This window comes from Callithrix jacchus, chromosome 18, assembly GCF_049354715.1.
Source record: "Callithrix jacchus isolate 240 chromosome 18, calJac240_pri, whole genome shotgun sequence".
NCBI lineage: Eukaryota > Metazoa > Chordata > Mammalia > Primates > Cebidae > Callithrix > Callithrix jacchus.
The window spans coordinates 12,722,679-12,744,067 of record NC_133519.1 but is presented as its reverse complement, the minus strand read 5'-3'; the positions used below and the strand labels follow the sequence as shown (position 1 = coordinate 12,744,067).

Genomic DNA, 21,389 nt, shown 5'->3' with positions numbered 1-21,389 from the left:
TAGCATGGATACAGTCCCATCAGAGGAGGCAGACTGAGCTCTGCCTGGCAACCACTGCCTGCCTCGCTCTTCATTGTCCTGGGTGGACCTCTGCCCTCCCTGAGCATGTTGGCAGGGAGTTGGTCTGTCCCTTTGCTTCTAACCTGAAGTTGAGGAGCTGGGCTGAAGGTGGGAACAAGGAGGAGAATTGTTTCCCTGTTTACTATGGAGCAGTGAAGAGGGACCTGGTTAATCTTCACGTCTGACCCTGGGCATGCTAGTGAAATAACAGACATTTCACTACCTGTTATTGAGAGGCGTCACGATCCTGATCTGCAAACAGGTGGAATAATATCTATTATTTATTTAAGCAATTGCCTCAATTGACATTTGCTTGCCTTTTTATCTTTCTCACATTCGGACTCCCCAAGCTTTGAGTGAGAGAGGCAAAGACACCCAGGAGAGGATAGCACACATTCACACAGCCCTTTACAGCCCAAGCAGCACTTTTATATCCACTGGTTAATCGATGCCCATGGCGTCTCTGGGAGAATGGTCACGGCTGGGTGAGTTTCTCTTCCTGTAGTTCCATAGCGGGCACTAATGTTAAGTTCTTTTTTTTTTTTGAGACGGAGTTTCGCTCTTGTTACCCAGGCTGGAGTGCAATGGCGTGATCTCAGCTCACCGCAACCTCTGCCTCCTGGGTTCAGGCAATTCTCCTGCCTCAGCCTCCTGAGTAGCTGGGATTACAGGCACGCGCCACCATGCCCAGCTAATTTTTTCTATCTTTAGTAGAGATGGGGTTTCACCATGTTGACCAGGATGGTCTCGATCTCTTGACCTCGTGATCCACCCGCCTCGGCCTCCCAAAGTGCTGGGATTACAGGCTTGAGCCACCGCGCCCGGCCTAATGTTAAGTTCTAATGGCTGTCTTTCCTAATTCACTCTATATTTCATGAGATCAGGGGTCATGTCTTTGCTCACTGGTGCATTCCCAAAGCCTAGCATATAGCTGCTGCTAAAACACAGTATTTTGCTTTGATTCCTGAACAGACAAAAAGCTATCATTGCTCCCACTTTATAGATAAGGCAACTGAGGCCCCGAGAAGCTAAGTGACTTCCCCAAGATCATCTAGCTAATTGATGGGAAAACTGGGATCCTTTCAGGTTCCTAGCGGAGAAGGTTGAAAGGGTGGGCAAGGGTGTCTGTGGGAAGTCATCTGCCTCCTGCCAGGTCTTTGGAGTCGGAGGCAACTCCGAAGAGGGAAGAGTATTATGTCATCTGTCAGCACTCATCACACTGCCTTACAAGTCAATGCCTGTGTGTCTGCCTGCCTCACCCCAGCCCTGACCCAGAGTGGGGATGTCCTAAGCTCAGGGCTATGTTTAATTTCCATCTATGTCATCAGGGTCGAGCACGATGCCTGGTATGCTCTCAGGACTTACTATGTTTTTGAGGACTGAATAATGGATGGATGGATGAACCTTGCGATAGCAGCTCCAAATGTCTTTTGTATGTGACGCTGTAGGTGCAAGGTCAGGGTGAAGCTGCTTGAAGCCAGGCTTGTCCGGAGTGGAGGCACTGTGAGGTGTTGTCGATAATGCTGGGTGTTGGCCAAGTTCTCAAGACTGTGAACCCCGGAGCATAGGGCCTGTGGGAGGCCTGTGAGACGCTTCCACCAGATCCACCTGAGCAGGATGGGCCTGCAGAGGCCATCGTGTCTAGCCTGCCCATCTTCCACATGAGGACACGCTGCTCCAGAGGGACAGGGTGACTGCCCAAACCCAGGCACCACCCCACCTGACATTCTGGTTCCTGAGGGCCTGCAGAACCAGCTGGTGAGAAGAGGATGCTCATTCTCTAGTCATCAGAGGAGTCGTACGGGGTCAAGGCAGGGTCACAAAGATTAGCCATCAGGTTCATTCTTGCTTTTCTCATGCTCTTTGGGGCAGGGAAGTGTTTGCCCTCGGTACCGTCTTCCAGGTTGGCACCAGAAATGCCCAGAAGTGTCACTGACACTCAGTTCTCACCTGGGAGATCTTTCCTGCTGCGGGCCTGCTCTCCTGCTCCCCCCAGAATCACTGACACCACATAAAGCTTCGGGGGGTGTGAGAGACAGCACCACTCAGAGGTTGGCCTTAATTATCATCATCATTATTTGATTATATTTATATTATCATGTAGTTATTATTGCACCTTCTGGATCACCACATACTTTGTTCTATGCGATGTATGGGCAGCATATTGGTGGCTTCCGTTTTATGGATGAGAGCACTGGGGCTCAGAGAAGCAATGTGGTGTGTTCAGGGTTGCAGTTAGTGCAGCAGAACTGAGACTCAAGGGCAACTTTCCCTGTCTCTTACTCAGTTTTATTTCATTCTGCTCAATGGATTCTTCTTCCACTTTAAACATTCAAATGGCTTGAGTCTTACACTCCTAACAGAATGCGTTCACACCATCCTTATCTCCTGCAACCCAATGAGAAATGTGGAATCTCAGTGACTGAAGCCCAGGACCCTCCTGAGCCTAGTATTTCCAAGACAGGATCTCTCTATGGTGCTGGGACGGCTTGTGGGAGAAATGCACATGGAAAGCCCCAGGAAAAGACAGGGCTGAAATGAGAAAATACAAAGGGTTCCAGGATGCCTGCTATGTACCACAAAGGATGCCCAAGGACCGTGAAGTTTTCTAACTCAAGAGGCTTTCTACTCAGGTAAATAGCATTTGTGTCCTAGAGTCTTGGGATTATGAAGAGGTCGCCTCTGTTTTGAGAAGCTGGCTTTAGCCTCATGTGTGAGTTGTCCAGATGCTCACGGAGGCTCATCCTGCTCTCTCAGCCAGTTAAAACAGCGGCATGTGGATCAGCTTCCTCCCTCCCTCCCTCCTTCCCATCTTTCACCTCCTCCTTCCCTCCCTTCCCCCCTTCCCAAAAATATTTAATGAGAATCTACTATGTTCCAAATATCTTCCAGGTTCCAAGGATTGAATAATAAACCAGAAACCGGAAGAGAGAAACTCCCTCCGGTACATTAAGAGTTTGGTCCGGGGACCAAGCTCTATACCAGAGAAACCCTAAGCACTTGGAGAGTCGCGAGTGGGAACCGACAGAGGTTCAGAAGGTTGGCCACATCCAAAGGGCCTCCACAGAGTGACCCCCTTGGGAGGGGAGTAACGGAACCCTCACGCAGCTGCCTAGGGCAGGCGGGGACAGCAGCAGAGGCCAGGGGTCATTTTTTCCCCTGAGACCTTCCTGAAGCCTGCTGGGCTTCCTGTCACTCAGCCAGGCAATCAGCAGTTGAGACGACACTCTGCAGGCACTGCAAGGCTCTGTCCTTACGTTACTCCTCGCCAGGCTCCCCTCTGCTCAACTGTGGCCACTGAGGAGGCAGTTGAGACAATGGTGATGGGAAAGGCATGGGAAGAACATGGGACTCTGTGCCTGGAGCCAGTTTCATCCCCTGGGTGAGGAATGATGGGCCAAATCTCTGACAGACTCCTGGTGACCTGTGAAGTCTAAGAATAACTCAAGCATCACCTGGTGTCACTCAACTTATCTAATAAGGTCTCCAGAATTTCCAGTGCTGAAAAGCTCCTGTTTTCCTGGCATCCCAGGGAGACCAAGGCAACACGCTGATGAGAAGTGACTTCATCACAGTTTCCACCTGCGTCAGGCTGAGTCAAGCTCAGAACTTGCCGCACAAGGACCAGGCTGGCCTTGTGGGCCTCCTCCCTCCACAACAATGACAACAAGCTCTCAGCCTTTCATTCCTTCATTCTTCACTCAACAAATACTTGCGGAATGCCATGAACTCTGTGCTGAGCCTTGAGGATACACAGGGATGAATAACCCCAGCATCTGTCCACAAGCATCTCTGAGTATTTATAATATGCAGCCTCTGTGAGATCCCCCAGCATCATGGGGGCGTGCCCAGACACCACTGTGGAGAGGCTCAGAATCTAACAAAGAGGCAACCCTGCTGGGGAGAACAGAGAGTAGCAGACGCCTTGCCAGGGAGGCATCCTGTTACGGGAGACAGTGCTGAGGCTGTCTTGGCAGGTTTCCTGGAGAACAGCATCCTGAGAACATGTAGGAGTGGAGGGCAAAAGGTGCTCTAAGCGGCTGGGCGCAGTGGCTCACGCCTGTAATCCCAGCACTTTGGGAGGCCCAGGCGGGTGGATCACGAGATCAAGAGATCGAGACCATCCTGGTCAACATGGTGAAACCCCAACTCTACTAAAAATACAAAAATTAGCTGGGCGTGGTGGCACGTGCCTGTAATCCCAGCTACTCAGGAGGCTGAGGCAGGAGAATTGCCTGAACCCAGGAGGCGGAGGTTGTGGTGAGCCGAGATCGCACCATTGCACTCCAGCCTGGGTAACAAGAGTGAAACCGTCTCAATAAAAAAAAAAAAAAAAAGGTGCTCTAAGCAGAGGGTTCATCTAGGTGCATCCAGGGATGGTAATTTTGTGATGTGGCTGTAGTGTCCATATAGTGAAGGAACACAAGGCTCGGCAGGTCAAAGGCGCCAAATTATGAAGAATCTAGGTACCATGTGAAGGAACTTGACTTCTCTCTCCTCTGTGGGTAATAGGGAGCCCTTGAAAGTTTTAAATAGGCTCAGACTTACCTTTTAGAAAAAGAAATGGTGAGGGTCTGAGGAGAGGAGACAGTAGGGCTGGGAGGAGCCCGGTGCAGGATTACATGTGGAAGTCAGGAAGAGGGAGAAGGTGGGATAACTCTCAGCCTTGGGTCTTGGGGACATTTACTGAGGAAATTCAGGAGGCTTCAGAGGAGGCAATGGTGATGGGTCCCATTTGCATCAATGACCATAAACCATGGAATGTGGCTTATGTCATCAGGGGAGAGGTAAAGGAGAGGGAGCTGGGAGGAGGGAGAGAGGTCCTTATGATGGTGGGCATCAAAGGAATGAGAGGACCTGTGGATACTCAGGAGAGGTGGAGGGCAGAGGATGAGTAGAGGGGAGTATGAAGAGGGGCGAGACTGAATTCCCCGGAGGATTAATCTGAAACCCTATAACAGACATAGCCATATTCCCAGATTGCTCTTTTGGGTTTTGATGAAAAGCCTGGCACAAAGGCAGCAGGAAATTCTTGGCTATTTCATCATTAACCTAGAGAATTCAGGCATGTATGAAATTGCTCTGACTCCTGTAATGTGACTCAGTCATACTCTGCCTGTCAGACACGGGAGTGTGACTGAGCAGGCTCAGAGAAGTCCCGGCACCTCAGGGAAGGGAGAGCCCAGAGCTGGGCGGGCATGGGTGTGCGGGATTGGGAGAGGGATGGAAAGAGAAGCTCCAGCCTATAACTATACATCCTAGTTGCTAGGATACGTGGGTGTCTTTCCTCTTCGTTACAAGTGAGATTCACTTTCTGCCCTATTTTTTTAAGTTATCAACAAAATCACCACTACCTGAAGAAGAATGTCTTGTAGGTGTTCGTTTCTCATCTCTGTTCATTTCTTCCTTTCCTTCTTCTCCTTCCCCTTTTCCCTTCTTTCTGTCTATCCTTCCTTCACTCTTTCCCCTTCACTCCCCTTCTCTCTCTTGCCTATTTACCATGCTTACCATGTATCGAGTCTGGGGCTAACAGAGCCCCAGGTTTATAAAGTCACATTTCTTTAGGCCTTGGAGCACGGACATGGTCAACCGAGCTTTGAAATCTTGACTGGGAAGATGGTATCTTTGGGTGGAGGGAAACTATTTTCCCAATTGTGGTTGCATGGCCTGCCTCTGAAGTGCTAATTTTAGTTCAATAAACACTGTCTTTTCCACACATGAACCATGTTTGAGACAACTGGAGGTGAGTGGCTTAGAGCAGAGTAGGACTCAGTCCCTGCTAGGGTCAAGAGGCAGGGACTGACCTTGAGGCAACCAAGCAGTAAGGCTGACCCTCGTGTGGGCCTTGATGTCTCCTTCCCTGTGCTTGGCTCCATTCAGCTCAGGTTCCCAAGGCATCCGGTATTTTCCTAGCTCCATGCTTTGGGAATTTAGTAGAAGGATAACACATAGTTCCTGCTCATGTGGAGTTCAGGATCTTGAGGGTAAATGAAGTCCACATATGGAACAGACAGTTCTGTGCAGGATTAAATATCTGAGTGAGCAAGTCGGCCGCTGAGGCTACTGGAGACCAGGTAGGTGGTGGCGGCATGTGAACTGTAGATGGATGGAGAAGAGCGCAAAGACCATTCTGAGCCACAGGAATGTTGGGACTGTGTATAACTCTCCTCCTTATGCCTCCAGAGCCAAGCACCTAACACCTGAGCCAAGCTCAGCAGGCACCTAACACCCACAAAATTAAATGAAAGCAAGAAATGTCACTTCTGATTCTTTCAGTCTATTTAGTACTTCTGTGTTGATTTCAACAGTTTATCATCCAAGTAATGCATATTCATTGCAGAAAATCAGAAAATGTAGGTAAGAAAAGAAAAAGAAATGTGCATGATCCCCACCCACAAGAAATTGCAGTTAATATCTTTTTTTTTTTGAGACGGAGTTTTGCTCTTGTTACCCAGGCTGGAGTGCAATGGCGCAATCTCGGCTCACTGCAACCTCCGCCTCCTGGGATCAGGCAATTCTCCTGCCTCAGCCTCCCAAGCAGCTGAAATTACAGGCACGCACCACCATGCCCAGCTAAGTTTTTGTATTTTTAGTAGAGACAGGGTTTCACCATGTTGACCAGGATGGTCTTGATCTCTTGACCTCGTGATCCACCCACCTCAGCCTCCCAAAGTGCTGGGATTACAGGCTTGAGCCACCGTGCCCAGCCAGCAGTTAACATCTTAATATGCTCAATCCAAGCTTTTTTCCCTAATTATTTATATATATGTAATATATATATATTATATATGTATATACAATGTATGTAATATATATGTTATGTATGCATATATAATGTATGTAATATGGATGTTATATATGTATATATAATATATGTAATATACATGTTATATATGTGTATATATAATATACATAATATATATGTTATATGTGTATATATAATATATGTAATACACGTCATATATGTATATAATATACGTAATATATGTAATTTGTATGTTACATAATATAAGTAATATATGCATTATATTATTTACATATATGTAATATATAATTATTTATATAATTATTTACACATATATGTAATATATGTGTTACGTATATTATGTATATGTTATACGTAATATATTACATATATATGTAACACCTATATGCAACACACCTATATGTAACATATATGTGTTACACATATATAGATTACATATATATGTTACACGTATATAGATTACACATATATGTTACACATATATAGATTACACATATATGTTACACGTATATAGATTACATATGTATGTTACACATATATAGATTACATATGTATGTTACATGTATATAGATTACATATATATGTTACACGTATATAGATTACATATATATGTTACATGCATATAGATTACATATATATGTAAATAATTAGAAAACCCGCTTAGTTTGACCTTATTATTGACATATATATGTCAATAATTAGGGAAAAGGCTTGGATTGACTCTATATAGTCAGATCTAAATGTTTAGAGAGTCTTACATAAGTTAGTTTTGCATGCCGCTTATACTCCTGTAACTTGATGTAAGCCTATTTTTTCTAACTCACTTTGCTTAGGCTTTGGTCCATACCCATCAGCGTCTGCTTGTATTGCAGTTCATGGGGAGCATCCATCTCTGTCACTGGACTGACAGCTCTTAGCAGGCCGTGCTGATGGCTTCCCTATCTTTGTGTCCCCACTGCCTCACCCAGGACTAGCTCCTTGCAGGTCATCAGTGTAAGCTGGGAGAAATGAAAACAAGGCCTGCTGAAGACGCTCCACTGATGAGAGCAAATGGGCAGATTAAGACGCTGTGAGGGACAGTCCAGTTCCCTAGTGGAGGGAGGCACATGGTATACCTGCCACTGGATGTAGGTCTCCTTGCCCTGGTATGATGGATGCCTGGCCCCTCTGCAGCCACCCCCTCCCTGCTGCCTGCTTCACGTCACCTGTATGCTCAGTCTCCATCCTCTCCAGCTGGGAAAACAAGGTACCTCAGTGTATGTGTTTTCAGGAGCCTCCTTGGCTATTTTTACTCCCTTTGAGTCCCACGCCCCGGATATCTACCTACTCTCCGAGAAGAGGAATCCTCCTTTCTCTGTTTACTCACTCTGGAGGCTCCCATGGCATCCTCTCCCCCAGGCTCCAGCTATGGAGATGCTCTCCATAGAGGAGATAACACTGTAGCTGGCAAGGGCCCCAGGAAACCTGCACACCCCACGTGCCAGAGATCCACAGCCAGGCTGAGCAGGGCTGCCTCGGGGCCTGGAGACGAGGCTTTCCCAGGAAGTGCACACTCACACCTGGGGCCCCAGGCAGCTCATGAGTCAGGCTCTAACATCCTTGCCTGCACCCATGTCTCTGGCATTCATTACTTGAAGGTGGTGGTGCTCAGGAAGGCAAGAAGAAAGGTCTGCAGCTTGAGACCAGACTAGAGGCCCTTCCACTGAGCCCTTTGTTCGCTTGGGACAGGAAGAAATCTCCATTTTAAGGCCATATTGCAGTATCTTCTCCAAAGATTTCCAGACTGCCTTTGTGTGTTACATTCTAGCCCCCTGGGGATTTTGGTCGGTACACCCGTTTTCTGACAGGATGCACAGACCCTGGGCTAGAAGTCACTGTGATTTGAGAAGCGAGCATGAGATAGAAGGTCCAGAGAACTGTATTTGAACCCTGATAACTTCTCTTAACATCGTGTGACCTTAGACAGATTTATTGGCCTCCTTAAGCATTGATTTTATCTTTGAATAACAGTGAGAGTAACCCTCTGCTCTACCAAATGGGCTTGTTGTAAAGGTTCCAATAAAGGAAGGAATGCAAAACACCTCATAAGTGATCAAATGCTCTCCAGAGGAGAAAGAATAAGAAGCCCTCATCTTCCTAAGAAGAGTTGCAAGTAGTATCTTAAAAATTCAGGGCCAGGCGCGGTGGCTCAAGCCTGTAATCCCAGCACTTTGGGAGACCGAGGCAGGTGGATCACGAGGTCAAGAGATCGAGACCATCCTGGTCAACATGGTGAAACCCCGTCTCTACTAAAAATACAAAACATTAGCTGGGCATGGTGGTGCCTGCCTGTAATCCCAGCTATTCAGGAGGCTGAGGCAGGAGAATTGCCTGAACCCAGGAGGTGGAGGTTGCGGTGAGCCGAGATCCCACCATTGCACTACAGCCTGGGTAACAAGAGCGAAACTCCGTCTCAAAAAAAAAAAATTCAAACAAGCCCAAAGTGACAGCAAGTTGTCCAGCCTAGTCTGGAATTTTTCAAGCTCCAGCTCAGGAAATGAGTAGCTGGGAGCTTTAGGTCCAGCGGAAGGCCCGGGAATGCCCTGGCAACCATCATGATCTCTCTGATGGTGGTGAGGATGAGACTAATAATGACCAGAATAAGAAAGGCTAAAAATCACTCAGCGCTTCTTACATGCCAGGTTTAGGGCAAAGGGCTTTGCCGGCATTATTCCATGGAGTCCTCATGCAACAGGCACGGCCATGAGCACTGTTAATATTCTCATTTGGTGGCTGAGGAAACAGCTCCGAGGGGTCACAGAGCTAGCAAGGGGTAGAGCTGGAACAAGCCAGACAGCGCTTTTGTCTGTGACAGTTTTCTCTGTCACCTCTTCACTGAGCCTCCCTTGGCCTGATGTTGTCCCGTCTGCCTCAGAGGCATCGAGGATCCTCTTGGTTGGTTTCTATGAGTGCTGTAACAAATCACTGCAAATTTAGTAGCTGAAACAACACACAGGTATTACCTTGTAGTTCCGCAGGTCAGATTGGCATAGGTCTCACTTGGCTAATATCAGGCTGTTGACAGGGCTGTACTTCTTCTGGAGGTTCTAGGGAAAAATCCATTTCCTTGCCTTTCCCACCTGCTAGAGGCTGCTCACATTCCTTGGCTTCTGGCCCCTTCATTCATTTTCAAAATGCCTCACTCCAACATCTGCTTCTGCTGACAAATCTCCCCTCTCCGACATTGACTCTCTTGCCTCTCTCTTATGAGGACCTTTGTGGTTACAGTGAGCCCGCCTGCATGATCCAGGAAAACCTCCCTGCTTCAAGGTCCTTGACTTAATCCCATCTTCAAAGTTCCTTTTGCTGTGTACGGTGATCTATTCACAGGTTCTAGGGATTGGAATGTGGACATCTACGCACAGGAGGGTGGGCTTTATTCTATACACTATTCAGACTTTACATCAGGGCAGCAGTGAGCAGGGGAAATAAGACAACTAGAAAAATTCCCCTTCCAGTGGTAAACTCCAGAATCAGCCTGCAGTGGAGCACAGAGAGCGTCACTGTGCAAAGCCCCTCATGGAGGCAGTTCCCAGGCCACAGTACAGCACAGAGAAACAAAGGGCAGTCAGGGACGAAGGTTTTCAGGGCTCCCAAATATGTCCGCGGCTGGAGGTGTTCAGATGACCTGATGGGCAGGTCTAGTTTTGTTCACCATCAAAACCTGAGGTTATTATGCAGTCTCAGGCTCACCAAGTGCTGCAGATTATGACGTCATCTTCCAGGAGTTTTCCTACAGGAAGACAGTGTACCTGCCAACATTGATACTCAAGTTTCTCTTTGTAAACTGATGTCGTCATAGTCTCTTGTGAGTTAGATGCAGTGAATCAGTGTCCACAGGACTGATCAGCTCAGGAGCATGGGCGAAGGAACTTGGGCATGGACTGAGAAGCTTAGCCATGCTAAGGCTAAGCGTTGGATTTCTGGGCTAAGGAACGGTCATCCAGATAGTGCTACCCTGGGGAGGGTTCTCGGGGGTCTGCCAGCTGGCCTATCCCTGGCTGTGACAGACGCTGCCTTTCCAACGCAGGTACTCAATCCCTGGTTATTTATGATCTCTTCTATTTTTGTCAGATGCGGATCAGGCCGTGATTCACCGTATTTATTACTATTTCACTGCAACTTCAATAGCCATGTTTTACAAACAGATTATATAAAATGAATCTTGCCAGAAAAAATCACAATAAGAAATAAAATACAATTTAAGAGGCAGAATGCTATGAATAGACAGAGGGCAGAAAGCAGGGTTTGAATTCCAGCTCTGTCCCCAACTCTCCATGTGATCCAGGGAAAGCCTCTTTCCATCTCTGAGTCTCAGGTTCCTTTTCTGTAAAACAAGGGGCATGATCTAAATCATTCATTGTCAATCCCAGTGATGCAACAGAACCCCCTGATGGACTTCTGGAGAATGTCAAAGCCTGGATTTTACTGGGGTTGAGAACCCCTGGCTCTGAATGATGGCCAAGGTCCTTCCCACATCTGTTCTATCGTCCCGTGAAATGTCTAGAATTTGTTTATGAAAATCTGTGTTTGAATCTGTTTTAGGCATCCATCTTGCTTGCTGAATAGTAAATTCAACTGAACAGGGAAATGAAAACTGAGCACCTACTGCCTCCAATGCACTCAATTAGACCCCTAGGGATCCCTGCACTAAGGAACTGACCATGTGGTCAGATAGGCGGTCATGTGCCCAAACAATTATAAGTAAAGGGGGATGGACATTGCTCCTTTTAGAATTCCCCAAACTCATGTTTTAAATGGGTAATTCCTTTAACTTTTACTGGGCTTCCCTTTCCAGAAATGCAGAGCCTGCGTTCTACCGTCTTGCTTATACTTCTCCACCAGGAGGGCAGAGACAGATCTGATGCATAGAGATTCAGTAGCCACAGGAGCCCACCTGCCTCCCAACCCTGTGGTCTTTATCTAGGCCTGCCCTGAGTGCTGGAATTTAGAAGTGACACAGCATCAGTTTTCATTTTTAACGTTTATTAAATGCTTACTGTATGCCGGAGACTATTACAGGAGTTTAATATATGTTAACTCATTTAATCTGCGAATGGATCCATGAGATAAACACCACTTCCTTCACCATTTCACAGGAGAGGAAGTGAGGTGGAGAGCACGTATCACTTGTTCAAGGTCACAGCCCTGGTAAGTGGGGAGCTGGGATTCAAACTCAGACACTAGCTCTAGAACACACACTCCCAACCACTTACAGGTTCTGTGCCCTTCATGAAATGTTCTTATGGCTACCAAAAATAATGCTTCCAAACATGAATAGTAGGGAAATGTTGATGTTAAAACGTTAGGTGAAAAGTTAGTGAAATAAACCCGTCTAAGTACTATGAGAAAGACTATGGAAAATACAAACAAAACTAAACTAACCGCCCCCCTCAGAAAAACTATACATATTAAAAAAAAAACGACTGGAAGGAAAATAGCAAAATATTAACAGTATTTCAGAGAGAGCATTATAGGCGATTTTAAAATTCTTCCTTTTTTTGTGGCGTTTTAAAGTAATGAGTATGCTTTCTTTATAATCTCATGCCCTAGTGATGGGTAAATGCTCTTAACATTTTGCTGTAAGAAAACATCAAGTCTAAGCTCTGGTATCATAAAAAATAGCTTTGGTTTCAAAACGGCAGTTCAGCAATTCGAAAGGTAGAATATATTTTCTCATGGAAGTAAGGATATCCATAGTGATAGGTTTTTTCTTTTTTAAATGTACAGTTCTAGGAACAGTGCTAAGAAGTTTGTCTGTATCTCTTCATTCAGTGCGTTAGGACTGTTTCCAGCCTCCTTTTCCAGTGATGGTTAAGTAACTTGCCCAAGGTTGCACAGGTGAAGAGAGCAAGGGTGGGAGCCGATCCCGCGCGTCTCTCTCCAGGGTCTGTGTTACAATTGGGCTGACATTTCTCACTGCAGCCCATTTCAACAAGCATGGAGCTAAGGTACTGCCTTTTCCTCCCAGTCTTATTTTCCCTCACTGCAGTCTTCATTGTGAATATGCCATATGTGGGCCACCCTTTCCAGCTGAATAAATTTTGGTAACTATCCTGGGGACCCAACGTTCCTTCAGAATATTGTTTGCTGAGAAAATAAGCTTTGGATCCCACCATGGGCTTTTAAACATGTATGTTCCTCCTCTTCGCCTCTCCCATCCAAAGATGAGTCTTCTTCTGAGGTCCTTCCCAGGTTAGATGCTCTTCTCAAAGGGATGACCAGAACTGGTGCCCACTCCTGGAAACCTCCAGATAAGTCGAGAGCTTTTGCTCCACCCTCAGTATACTTCTAAAGGCAGTGTTAGTGCTGAATTAGTACTGTTTCTGAGCTCTTCTGGTGCATCAAATTCAGGCAAGGAGAGAAGCCCAACCACCCACACTATCTGTATCAGATCTGCCTAAAATAGCATCACATTCTTAGTTCCGGTTATGGCATCATCTAGGAATGAAAACAGAATCTTGTTAGATCATTTGCTTGGGTCTACGATTTTATTTTGGATCTCTATTCTTATTCTAAAAAGGGCCACTTAATTTCCTTCTTGGGAATTTGCTTCTTCAGTTTCTATCCAAAGAGAAAACAGAACTTATGTTCATCCGAGAGGTGTACAGTCGTACTGGCCCAGCTCAGAAAATAGAGAGCATAGCAGAGCTGCCTGTGAGACAGATAGGTGCCATGTACAATCCACAGAGCTCCCTCACCATCCTAGAGGCCTGCAATTCTCAGAGGATCTTCCTGTGGGTTAATACTTGAGATGCTTATGGAGGGAGGAACTGGGTCCCTGGGATGTGAGGGGAGGAAGTCACCCATGCCTTTATGAAAGATGCTTCTAGCATCCCACACATGGTCGGCACGTCCTGATGCTACGTCAGAAATTGAGTATAAAAGGCAGATGCTTCTGACAGCACCTTAGTCTACCTGTCTCCTGAGTGATCTGCTGCAGTTCCTGAACCAGGTAGAGTACTTCTCAGAACCAGGATGAGCACTTGGTGCTGGTGTTTTGGGCAGAAAGAGCCCCTGTGTGGAAGCTGAGGCCATTCTAGAAGAAAGACAAGGGGAAAAGAGGATTTTGGAAGGGAGGGTTCTTCTGGAAGGGGATGGTGGAAGGTAGGTGAAGGGAATGAGGGCCTGGTGTCTTTCTGAAGTTCCAAGGAATTCACTTGAAAAGATGGAGTTACTAAGTGGAAATCATTCATATAGTTCTTGTTACTGGTCTTGGGAGACTGGGTTTTAAAAATCTGGTCATCTTAGGCCGGGTGCGGTGTCGCATGCCTGTACCTGTAATCCCAGCACTTTGGGAGGCCAAAGCAGGCAGATCACGAGGTCAGGAGTTCGAGACCAGCCTGACCAACATGGTGAAACCCTGTCTAAACTAAAAGTACAAAAATTAGCTGGGCATGGTGGTGTGTAGCTGGGAATAGTCCCAGCTACTCAGGAGGCTCAGGCAGGAGAATTGCATGAATCTGGGAGGCACAGGTTGCAGTGAGCTAAGATCGCACCACTGCACTCCAGCCTGGTAACAGAGTGAGTCTCAAAAAAAACAAAACAAATAAATAAAAATAAAAATCTGGTCATCTTAGAGATAAAGTCTTTTGAAATTATAGTTCAATTTTAAAGTCAAGGAAGTGACCTTGGGTTTGTATTGTTTTTCAGCTTTATTCAGCTCCTACAGAGATGTCCTGCCAGCAGAGCCAGCAGCAGTGCCAGCCTCCTCCCAAATGTACCCGTAAATGCCCACCCAAGTGTACTCCTAAGTGTCCTCCCAAGTGTCCCCCAAAATGCCCTCCCCAGTGCCCAGCCCCATGTCCACCTCCAGTCTCTTCTTGTTGTGGCTCCAGCTCTGGGGGCTGCTGCAGCTCTGGCGGGGGTGGCTGCTGCCTGAGCCACCACAGGCCCCGCCGGTCCCTCCGACGCAGACCTCAGAGCTCCAGCTGCTGTGGCAGTGGCAGTGGCAGTGGCAGTGGCCAGCAGTCTGGGGGTTCCAGCTGCTGCCACAGCTCCGGGGGCTCCGGCTGCTGCCACAGCTCCGGGAGCTCTGGCTGCTGCCACAGCTCTGGGGGCTGCTGCTGACCTGGGCCATGAGGAGCACAGAGGGACAGCACAGAGGGCAGAGCCCAGGTGCCGAAGATCTGAGTCAGCCCGAGGCTTCTTTTCTCTCATTTCCCACGGCAGGTCTTCTGAAATGCTTTGAGTTCCCTCCTTTATCCTGCCCACGTTCCCTCCACTGTGGGGTTGAGGCCTAGCCTGTGCTATTCTCTGGCCTGGTTTTCCCTCTCAGATGTAGTTTTTTGGCAAAGTAGGTGTTGAAACTCAGTTACGATGCTATATTCCCTGTAACAATAAAGCTTTTTATTCCTGATATCACTGCCTTCTGATCACATTGTTTTGCCTCTCCCAGCCCCTACCTGCTGCACCAAGCCGTCTTCCCTTCCCTTCTCTTGGGTGCAAGTGAACATTCTACAAACTTGTTTAAAGAAGCACATTTTGGTAGTGAAGTCACTTAGGCTTCTGGAAAACAATATTTCCTGCTATGCTCTGGATTCTGGAACTTTAAGCTTGAAGGAAAGAGTCAAGTGTGAGATCATCACACCAGACACATGATTGTGTGAGGATAGCCAGGAATGAGTCTGCAGAGAAGAGAATGGTTGTACTCAGAAGGGTCACGTTCTGAGAGGGTTTCCTTCAAGCATGGGTCACGGTTTGAAAAATTGCTTGTCCCCTATTCATGGGGAATAAGATTGCCTGAAGTGCTCATCCTGGGCTCCAATACACGGACTCTCCTTACTGTTCTGATTATTTTGGTCCCAGTGTTTCCGTCCGTTGGCTAGAGGGAGAGCTGGGTGGGCGAGATAGTTTCTGGGGGAGTGAGTTTAGGAGGCAGGTATGAAATGTCTGAGCACGTATTCCCTGCATACTGAAATCCTGGACTGGAGTCCGAGTAAAGAACTGAGAAAAACACCCTCCTCTGCAAAGACCGTCTCTATATGGTTGGCGTGTGTGTGTGTTTGTGTGTGTGTATTTGTGTGTGGTTGGTGTGTGTGTATTTGTGTGTGTGTGTTTGTGTGTGTGTGCGGTTGGTGTGTGTGTTTGTGTGTGTTTGTATTTGTGTGTGTGTGTGTGGCTGGCGTGTGTGTGTATTTGTGTGTGTGTGTTTGTATGCGTGTGTTTCGGTGTGTGGTTGTTTGTGTGTTTGTGTGTGGTTGGTGTGTGTGTTTGTGTGTGTTTGTATTTGTGTGTGTGGCTGGAGTGTGTGTTTGTGTGCGTGTGTTTGTGTGTGGTTGATGTGTTTGTATTTATGTGTGTTTGTGTATGTGTGTGTGTTTGCATTTGTGTGTGTGTGTGGCTGGCATGTGTGTGTATTTGTGTGTTTGTGTGTGTTTGTGTGCGTGTGTTTGGGTGTGTGGTTGATGTGTTTGTGTGTTTGTGTGTGTGGTTGGTGTGTTTGTGTGTTTGTATTTGTGTGTGTGTGGCTGGCGTGTGTGTTTGTGTGTATTTGTGTGTTAGTGTGTATTTGTGTGTGTTTGTATTTGTGTGTGTGTGTGTGGCTGGTGTGTGTGTGTATTTGTGTGTTTGTGTGTGTTTGTGTGCGTGTTTGGGTGTGTGGTTGATGTGTTTGTGTGTTTTGTGTGTGGTTGGTGTGTGTGTGTGTGGCTGGCGTGTGTGTGTGTGTGGCTGGTGTGTGTGTTTGTGTGTATTTGTGTGTTAGTGTGTATTTGTGTGTGTATGTTTGTATTTGTGTGTGTGTGTGGCTGGTGTGTGTGTGTATTTGTGTGTGTTTATGTGCATGTGTTGGGGTGTGTGGTTGATGTTTGTGTGTTTGTGTGTGTGGTTGGTGTGTGTGTTTGTATTTGTGTGTTTGTGTGCGTGTGTTGGGGTGTGGTTGGTGTGTGTGTTTGTGTGTATTTGTGTGTGTGTTTGTATTTGTGTGTGTGTGTTTGTGTGTGTGTGTTTGGGTGTGTGGTTGATGTGTTTGTGTGTGGGTGTGTGTGCATAGTGAGAGGTGGTAAGAGTATGGGGTTTTGTCACTGTGTTGGGTTTTCCAAGTAACATTTCTTTAGGAATGGGCTGGTTCCTTCAGGATATACTCACACTAGAAAAGTTAATTCCAAATTAGCCTTTTATATACAAGATAAACAATGGATGCCTCCTTTGATAAGAGTTAACAACGATACATAAAGTACATTAGTTTATGAGATCATAGCATGTCCACAGAATGAGCAGGCACTTTCCCAGATCATCATGCTGATTCCTACCAAACATTCTTCACTCTTTTTTATTTTAAAGAACTTTACCCATTTCCACCTAGGAGATCCTGCCTCTGTCTTGTCATTTCATTACTTCCCTCTCTGTTCCAATATTGACTGCACTTTTTGGAATGTCTCACCTATACTCACCAACAGGTGCCCTAGGTACTGGGAACCTGTTAATCAGGCTCTAAATCGATGTTAGATGAAACTGGTATCTTTTGTGACTTATCTTTCCTTGCTAATCCCCTCGTGCCGCTCCCTGTTCACTCACCCCTAAACCTGTCTCTCACCCTTAATTCTTGAATTCTCAGTCTTGGACTTTTGAGTATAGTTCACATTCATAGTTGTGGGCAATTGCACTGATTAAGAAGCAGTTCTGAAGTTGACTGCCAAAGTATCCTTCAATTTTTAAAAATTAGTTATTCCAAAAACACTGTATATCATGCACACTTTGGACCTTTGGAAAGAACTTTCTCTTATTTTCCTTCTTTCCCTCCCTCTTTTCTTCTTCCTTTCCCATCTTCTTTCTTTTCTTTTGCGGTGGGCAGTGCCCCTAGGGAGAACCTATCTTCAAAGGGAGGTGGGTGGTTGCGGGTGGGATAAGGAGCAGACGTCCCCCAGGCTGACTTGCCTTTTTGCAGTTGGGCCACCGTCCTGCACACATTTTTCTCTTAGTCATACTGAGCTGCATTATGGGGATATGGTAACCTGACTACACTCACAACTTTTCCAGCATTATGGTTCCTTAACTTTGCCTATGATTTCCTTCCTGTCTCCAGTGACAGAGAGAAATCACCCCTGGGCTTCCTACATATGCATCTCTGTTATCATCTTCACTCACCGCATCTTGAAGCATATGGATGAAACCCAGCAGGCTTATCACATAGCTTGTGGTCTGCCCTGGGGAGCCAAGGACCAAAAGCCAGAGAGATGAGAATCAAGATAACAGATAGGTGAACTCCCACCTACCAAGTAGATGACCACACAGGAACGGATGTGTGGGCAAGTGGAGCCGTGTGTGTGTGTGTGTGTATGTGTGTGTGTGTGTGTATGTGTGTGTGTGTGTATTGCAGACATGAGCAGAAGGGGTTCCAGACTTCCCTTCCTTTGAGCCCCCACGCCTTCTGTTAGCATTCACACAGCCTCCCAGCTATGAACAGTGCCCTATTTGGAAAGTAAACATGCCATAGCAATCCTGGCACCTCTGCGAAGTGACTTGGATACACACGTGCACCACCTACAGTGCTACCTGAGTGATGAATGTCTCTGGGATGTGAGCGTCAGCTGAGCATGTCTGTTGGGAAATGGGCCCCTCCCAAGGGCCCCAACCTGACCCTCTTTGATATATAAAAGGTTCTGGCTGGACACTGCTCAATCCATTGCCTAGCAGGTGGCTCATTCCAGTTGGAGAACATAGAGAGTCTTCCAGCGGAGCCAAGGTCTGGTAAGTCTCCTAGCAGGGTCTTGGGGAGAGGATGGGAGGAGTTGAGGGCACAGGGGAGGAGAAAACAGAACAAAGGCAGCAGATAGATGTGGAATGGGAGCGCTGCAAGGCACCTCAGCTTCAAGTGATCCAACCTTTCAAGGCACTAATAAGGACATAAAGGCAATACAGGAGGCGGCTTTTGCAAGGGTACACAGCAAGTCCCTAGAAGAGCTGTGACTAGAACCCGGGTCTTCTGGCTCCCTGGACGGGTTTCTTTCTTTCCTTTTCTTTGAGACGGAGTTTTGCTCTTGTTACCCAGGCAATGGTGCGATCTCGGCTCACCGCAACCTCCGCCTCCCGGGTTCAGGCAATTCTCCTGCCTCAGCCTCCTGAGTATCTGGGATTATAGGCATGCACCACCATGCCCGGCTAATTTTTTGTATTTTTAGTAGAGACGGGGTTTCACCACGTTGACCAGGATGGTCTCGATCTCTTGACCTCGTGATCCACCCGCCTCGGCCTCCCAAAGTGCTGGGATTACAGGCTTGAGCCACCGTGGACGGGTTTATTTCTATTAGCACAACTCTTCTTTTCCCATGTGTTTGTGGGGCATGAGACGCATAGGCAAGAGAGGATGAGCAGGACATGCTTCTGGCCGGTGGATTATTTAGAACCAGCAGGTAGGGACGCGTGTGGTACTTGGGTGTTTTCTAAGTGATGGGGTGTTTATACAATGCTAGCAACTAGGAAATATCATCGAAGGTCGGTAGCAAAGTAAAATGAGAGACGAAAAAAGCCAGGTGGAGATTCTGGACTGGATCACACAGATAGGTTGCGGTACTATGCTATTTTCCACCGCGGGGAACTTGAGCGGTCCTCTTCTAGTCAGAGAAAATGGAAAAGTATCGATTATTTGCATAGACTGTGTCCTGCTCTGAGCATGTTTAACTCCTTGGAAGCACCTGCTTGGATTTGTATTTTTAAATACGCTCTTTCTGGGTGCTTCCCCCACTCCTTGCCCCAGGCCAGGCTGACTTTCACACTAAACCGAATCTCAAAAGACCAGACAGAGATCCACTGGCGGAAAGAAAAGCCGGCTCGCCTTTGAAAGGCTGTCTTTCTTCCAGGTTCGTCGTGAGGAGCTCCGCGATGTCTTCTCAGCAGAGCGCCGCTTCCGCCAAAGGCTTTTCCAAGGGGTCGTCCCAGGGCCCGGCTCCGTGCCAGGCCCCGGCGCCCACCCCGGCGCCCGCCTCCTCCTCCTCCTGCTGCGGGGGCGGCTGCTGCGGCTCGGACGGGGGCTGCTGCGGCTCCGACGGGGGCTGCTGTGGCTCCAGCTCCACCAGCTGCTGCTGCTTCCCAAGGAGGCGCCGCCGGCAGCGGGGTCGCGGCTGCTGCTGCTGCGGGGGCGGCAGCCAGAGGTCCCAGCGCTCCAACAACCAGGGCTCTGGCTGCTGCTCCGGCTGCTGAGGGGCCCGCAGCACCCGGCGCTGCGCTAGACAAACCCGCCCAGCCCTGAGCGGGCCCGCCCCGCCGTGGCTCCCACGCGGGGCTGGGCCTCGGAGTTTGCCCCGTAAAGCGAATTGCACTTTGATGTTCGGAAATCCACTCTGTTCTCAGCCACGGAAGACTCCCTGACCCTCATGTGATTTTTCTCCCTGGGGATTCGAGAGCCGTGGGTGGGACATTGGACCCTACTGTCTGCACGGGTTTGCATACAGCAGGTGCTCGGTAAATGTCTACTGGTTCCATTGTCCTCTGAAGATGTCATAATAAAGCTTCTACCTCCTGAGAACGCCTTGTCTTATTTGTTCTTCATTCGTTTTTCCCCGCAGTTTGAAAGGCTTGAAATGTTTGTGAAAGGCAGAAAACTATAATACATGCCGGAATGAAAAGGTGGCTTTCTGATCATTACAGTAGCAGCGATTACATATTGACTGTTTCGAGTATTTTTTTTTTTTTCTTTTTTTTTTTTTGAGACGGAGTTTCACTCTCGTTACCCAGGCTGGAGTGCAATGGCGCAATCTCGGCTCACCGCAACCTCCGCCTCCTGGGTTCAGGCAATTCCCCTGCCTCAGCCTCCCAAGTAGCTGGGATTACAGGCACGCGCCACCATGCCCAGCTAATTTTTTGTATTTTTAGTAGAGACGGGGTCTCACCATGTTGACCAGGATGGTCTCGATCTCCTGACCTCGTGATCCACCCACCTTGGCCTCCCAAAGTGCTGGGATTACAGGCGTGAGCCACTGTTTCGAGTATTTTAAGGACTTTATGTGCCACCATATGATTCTCATAATGACTTGCTAGTAAAATGCTGTTATACCCATTTTACAGAAGAGAAACTGAGGTTAAGCAACTTGCTCAAAATCACCCAGCCAGTATAAGATGAATACAGGACATCTGATTCCAGGGCTTCATTGCTCTGCTTCGTCCTTACCAGGGCTCGTTGCTCTGCTTCGTCCTTACCAGGGCTTCCCAAGCCTTACCACTGAAGCGCTTGTCCTCCTGACCATCAGGTCCAGGCAGCGGTGTGGCAAAAGTTTGTTTTGGCAACTCTTGGGGGCTTTGGAATCAAGCCAACTGTCTTTTTTTTTTTTTTTTTTTTTTCTGCCATGAAAGATTATTGACCCACTGCTTTGCTTGCTGGGGAGAAACTGTTTCCTAAGATGAGCCTTCCAGGAAACTGGAAGCTGCCCTCTCCAGGTCTCACTTGTGCAGCCGAAGCATGACCAAGAGCCATGGGTTTCTGGGAATCTCTGTGATGCAACATGTGTGCTCGGAAACGTGGAGCTTTCATTCTCTAGAGATGGTGGCTGTGGCAGTGGCAGCCGCAGTGGAGGGGTCATCTTGCCTA

At 47.5% G+C, this 21,389-nt stretch overlaps 3 protein-coding genes across 5 annotated transcripts in view; all 3 read left to right on the top strand.

Annotated features, from left to right (window-relative positions):
- The window catches only part of LOC103788982 (uncharacterized), an 870,763-nt gene that overhangs the window by 490,670 nt on the left and 358,704 nt on the right, over positions 1 to 21,389 (top strand). The window lies entirely within an intron of this gene.
- Positions 13,777 to 15,226, top strand: LCE5A (late cornified envelope 5A). The gene is made up of 2 exons (XM_078355304.1): positions 13,777 to 13,820; positions 14,519 to 15,226. Exon 2 carries the CDS (start codon positions 14,540 to 14,542, stop codon positions 14,933 to 14,935), a length of 396 nt encoding a protein of 131 aa, XP_078211430.1. The 5' UTR covers positions 13,777 to 13,820; positions 14,519 to 14,539; the 3' UTR covers positions 14,936 to 15,226.
- CRCT1 (cysteine rich C-terminal 1) lies at positions 18,486 to 20,330 on the top strand. Its single transcript, XM_008984404.5, has 2 exons — positions 18,486 to 18,556; positions 19,666 to 20,330. Exon 2 carries the CDS (start codon positions 19,688 to 19,690, stop codon positions 20,003 to 20,005), a length of 318 nt encoding a protein of 105 aa, XP_008982652.2. The 5' UTR covers positions 18,486 to 18,556; positions 19,666 to 19,687; the 3' UTR covers positions 20,006 to 20,330.

Excerpts from the sequence above, each read along its gene's own strand:
- LCE5A (XM_078355304.1), top strand. The coding sequence starts at position 14,540 with ATGTCCTGCCAGCAGAGCCAGCAGCAGTGCCAGCCTCCTCCCAAATGT.
- CRCT1 (XM_008984404.5), top strand. The coding sequence starts at position 19,688 with ATGTCTTCTCAGCAGAGCGCCGCTTCCGCCAAAGGCTTTTCCAAGGGG.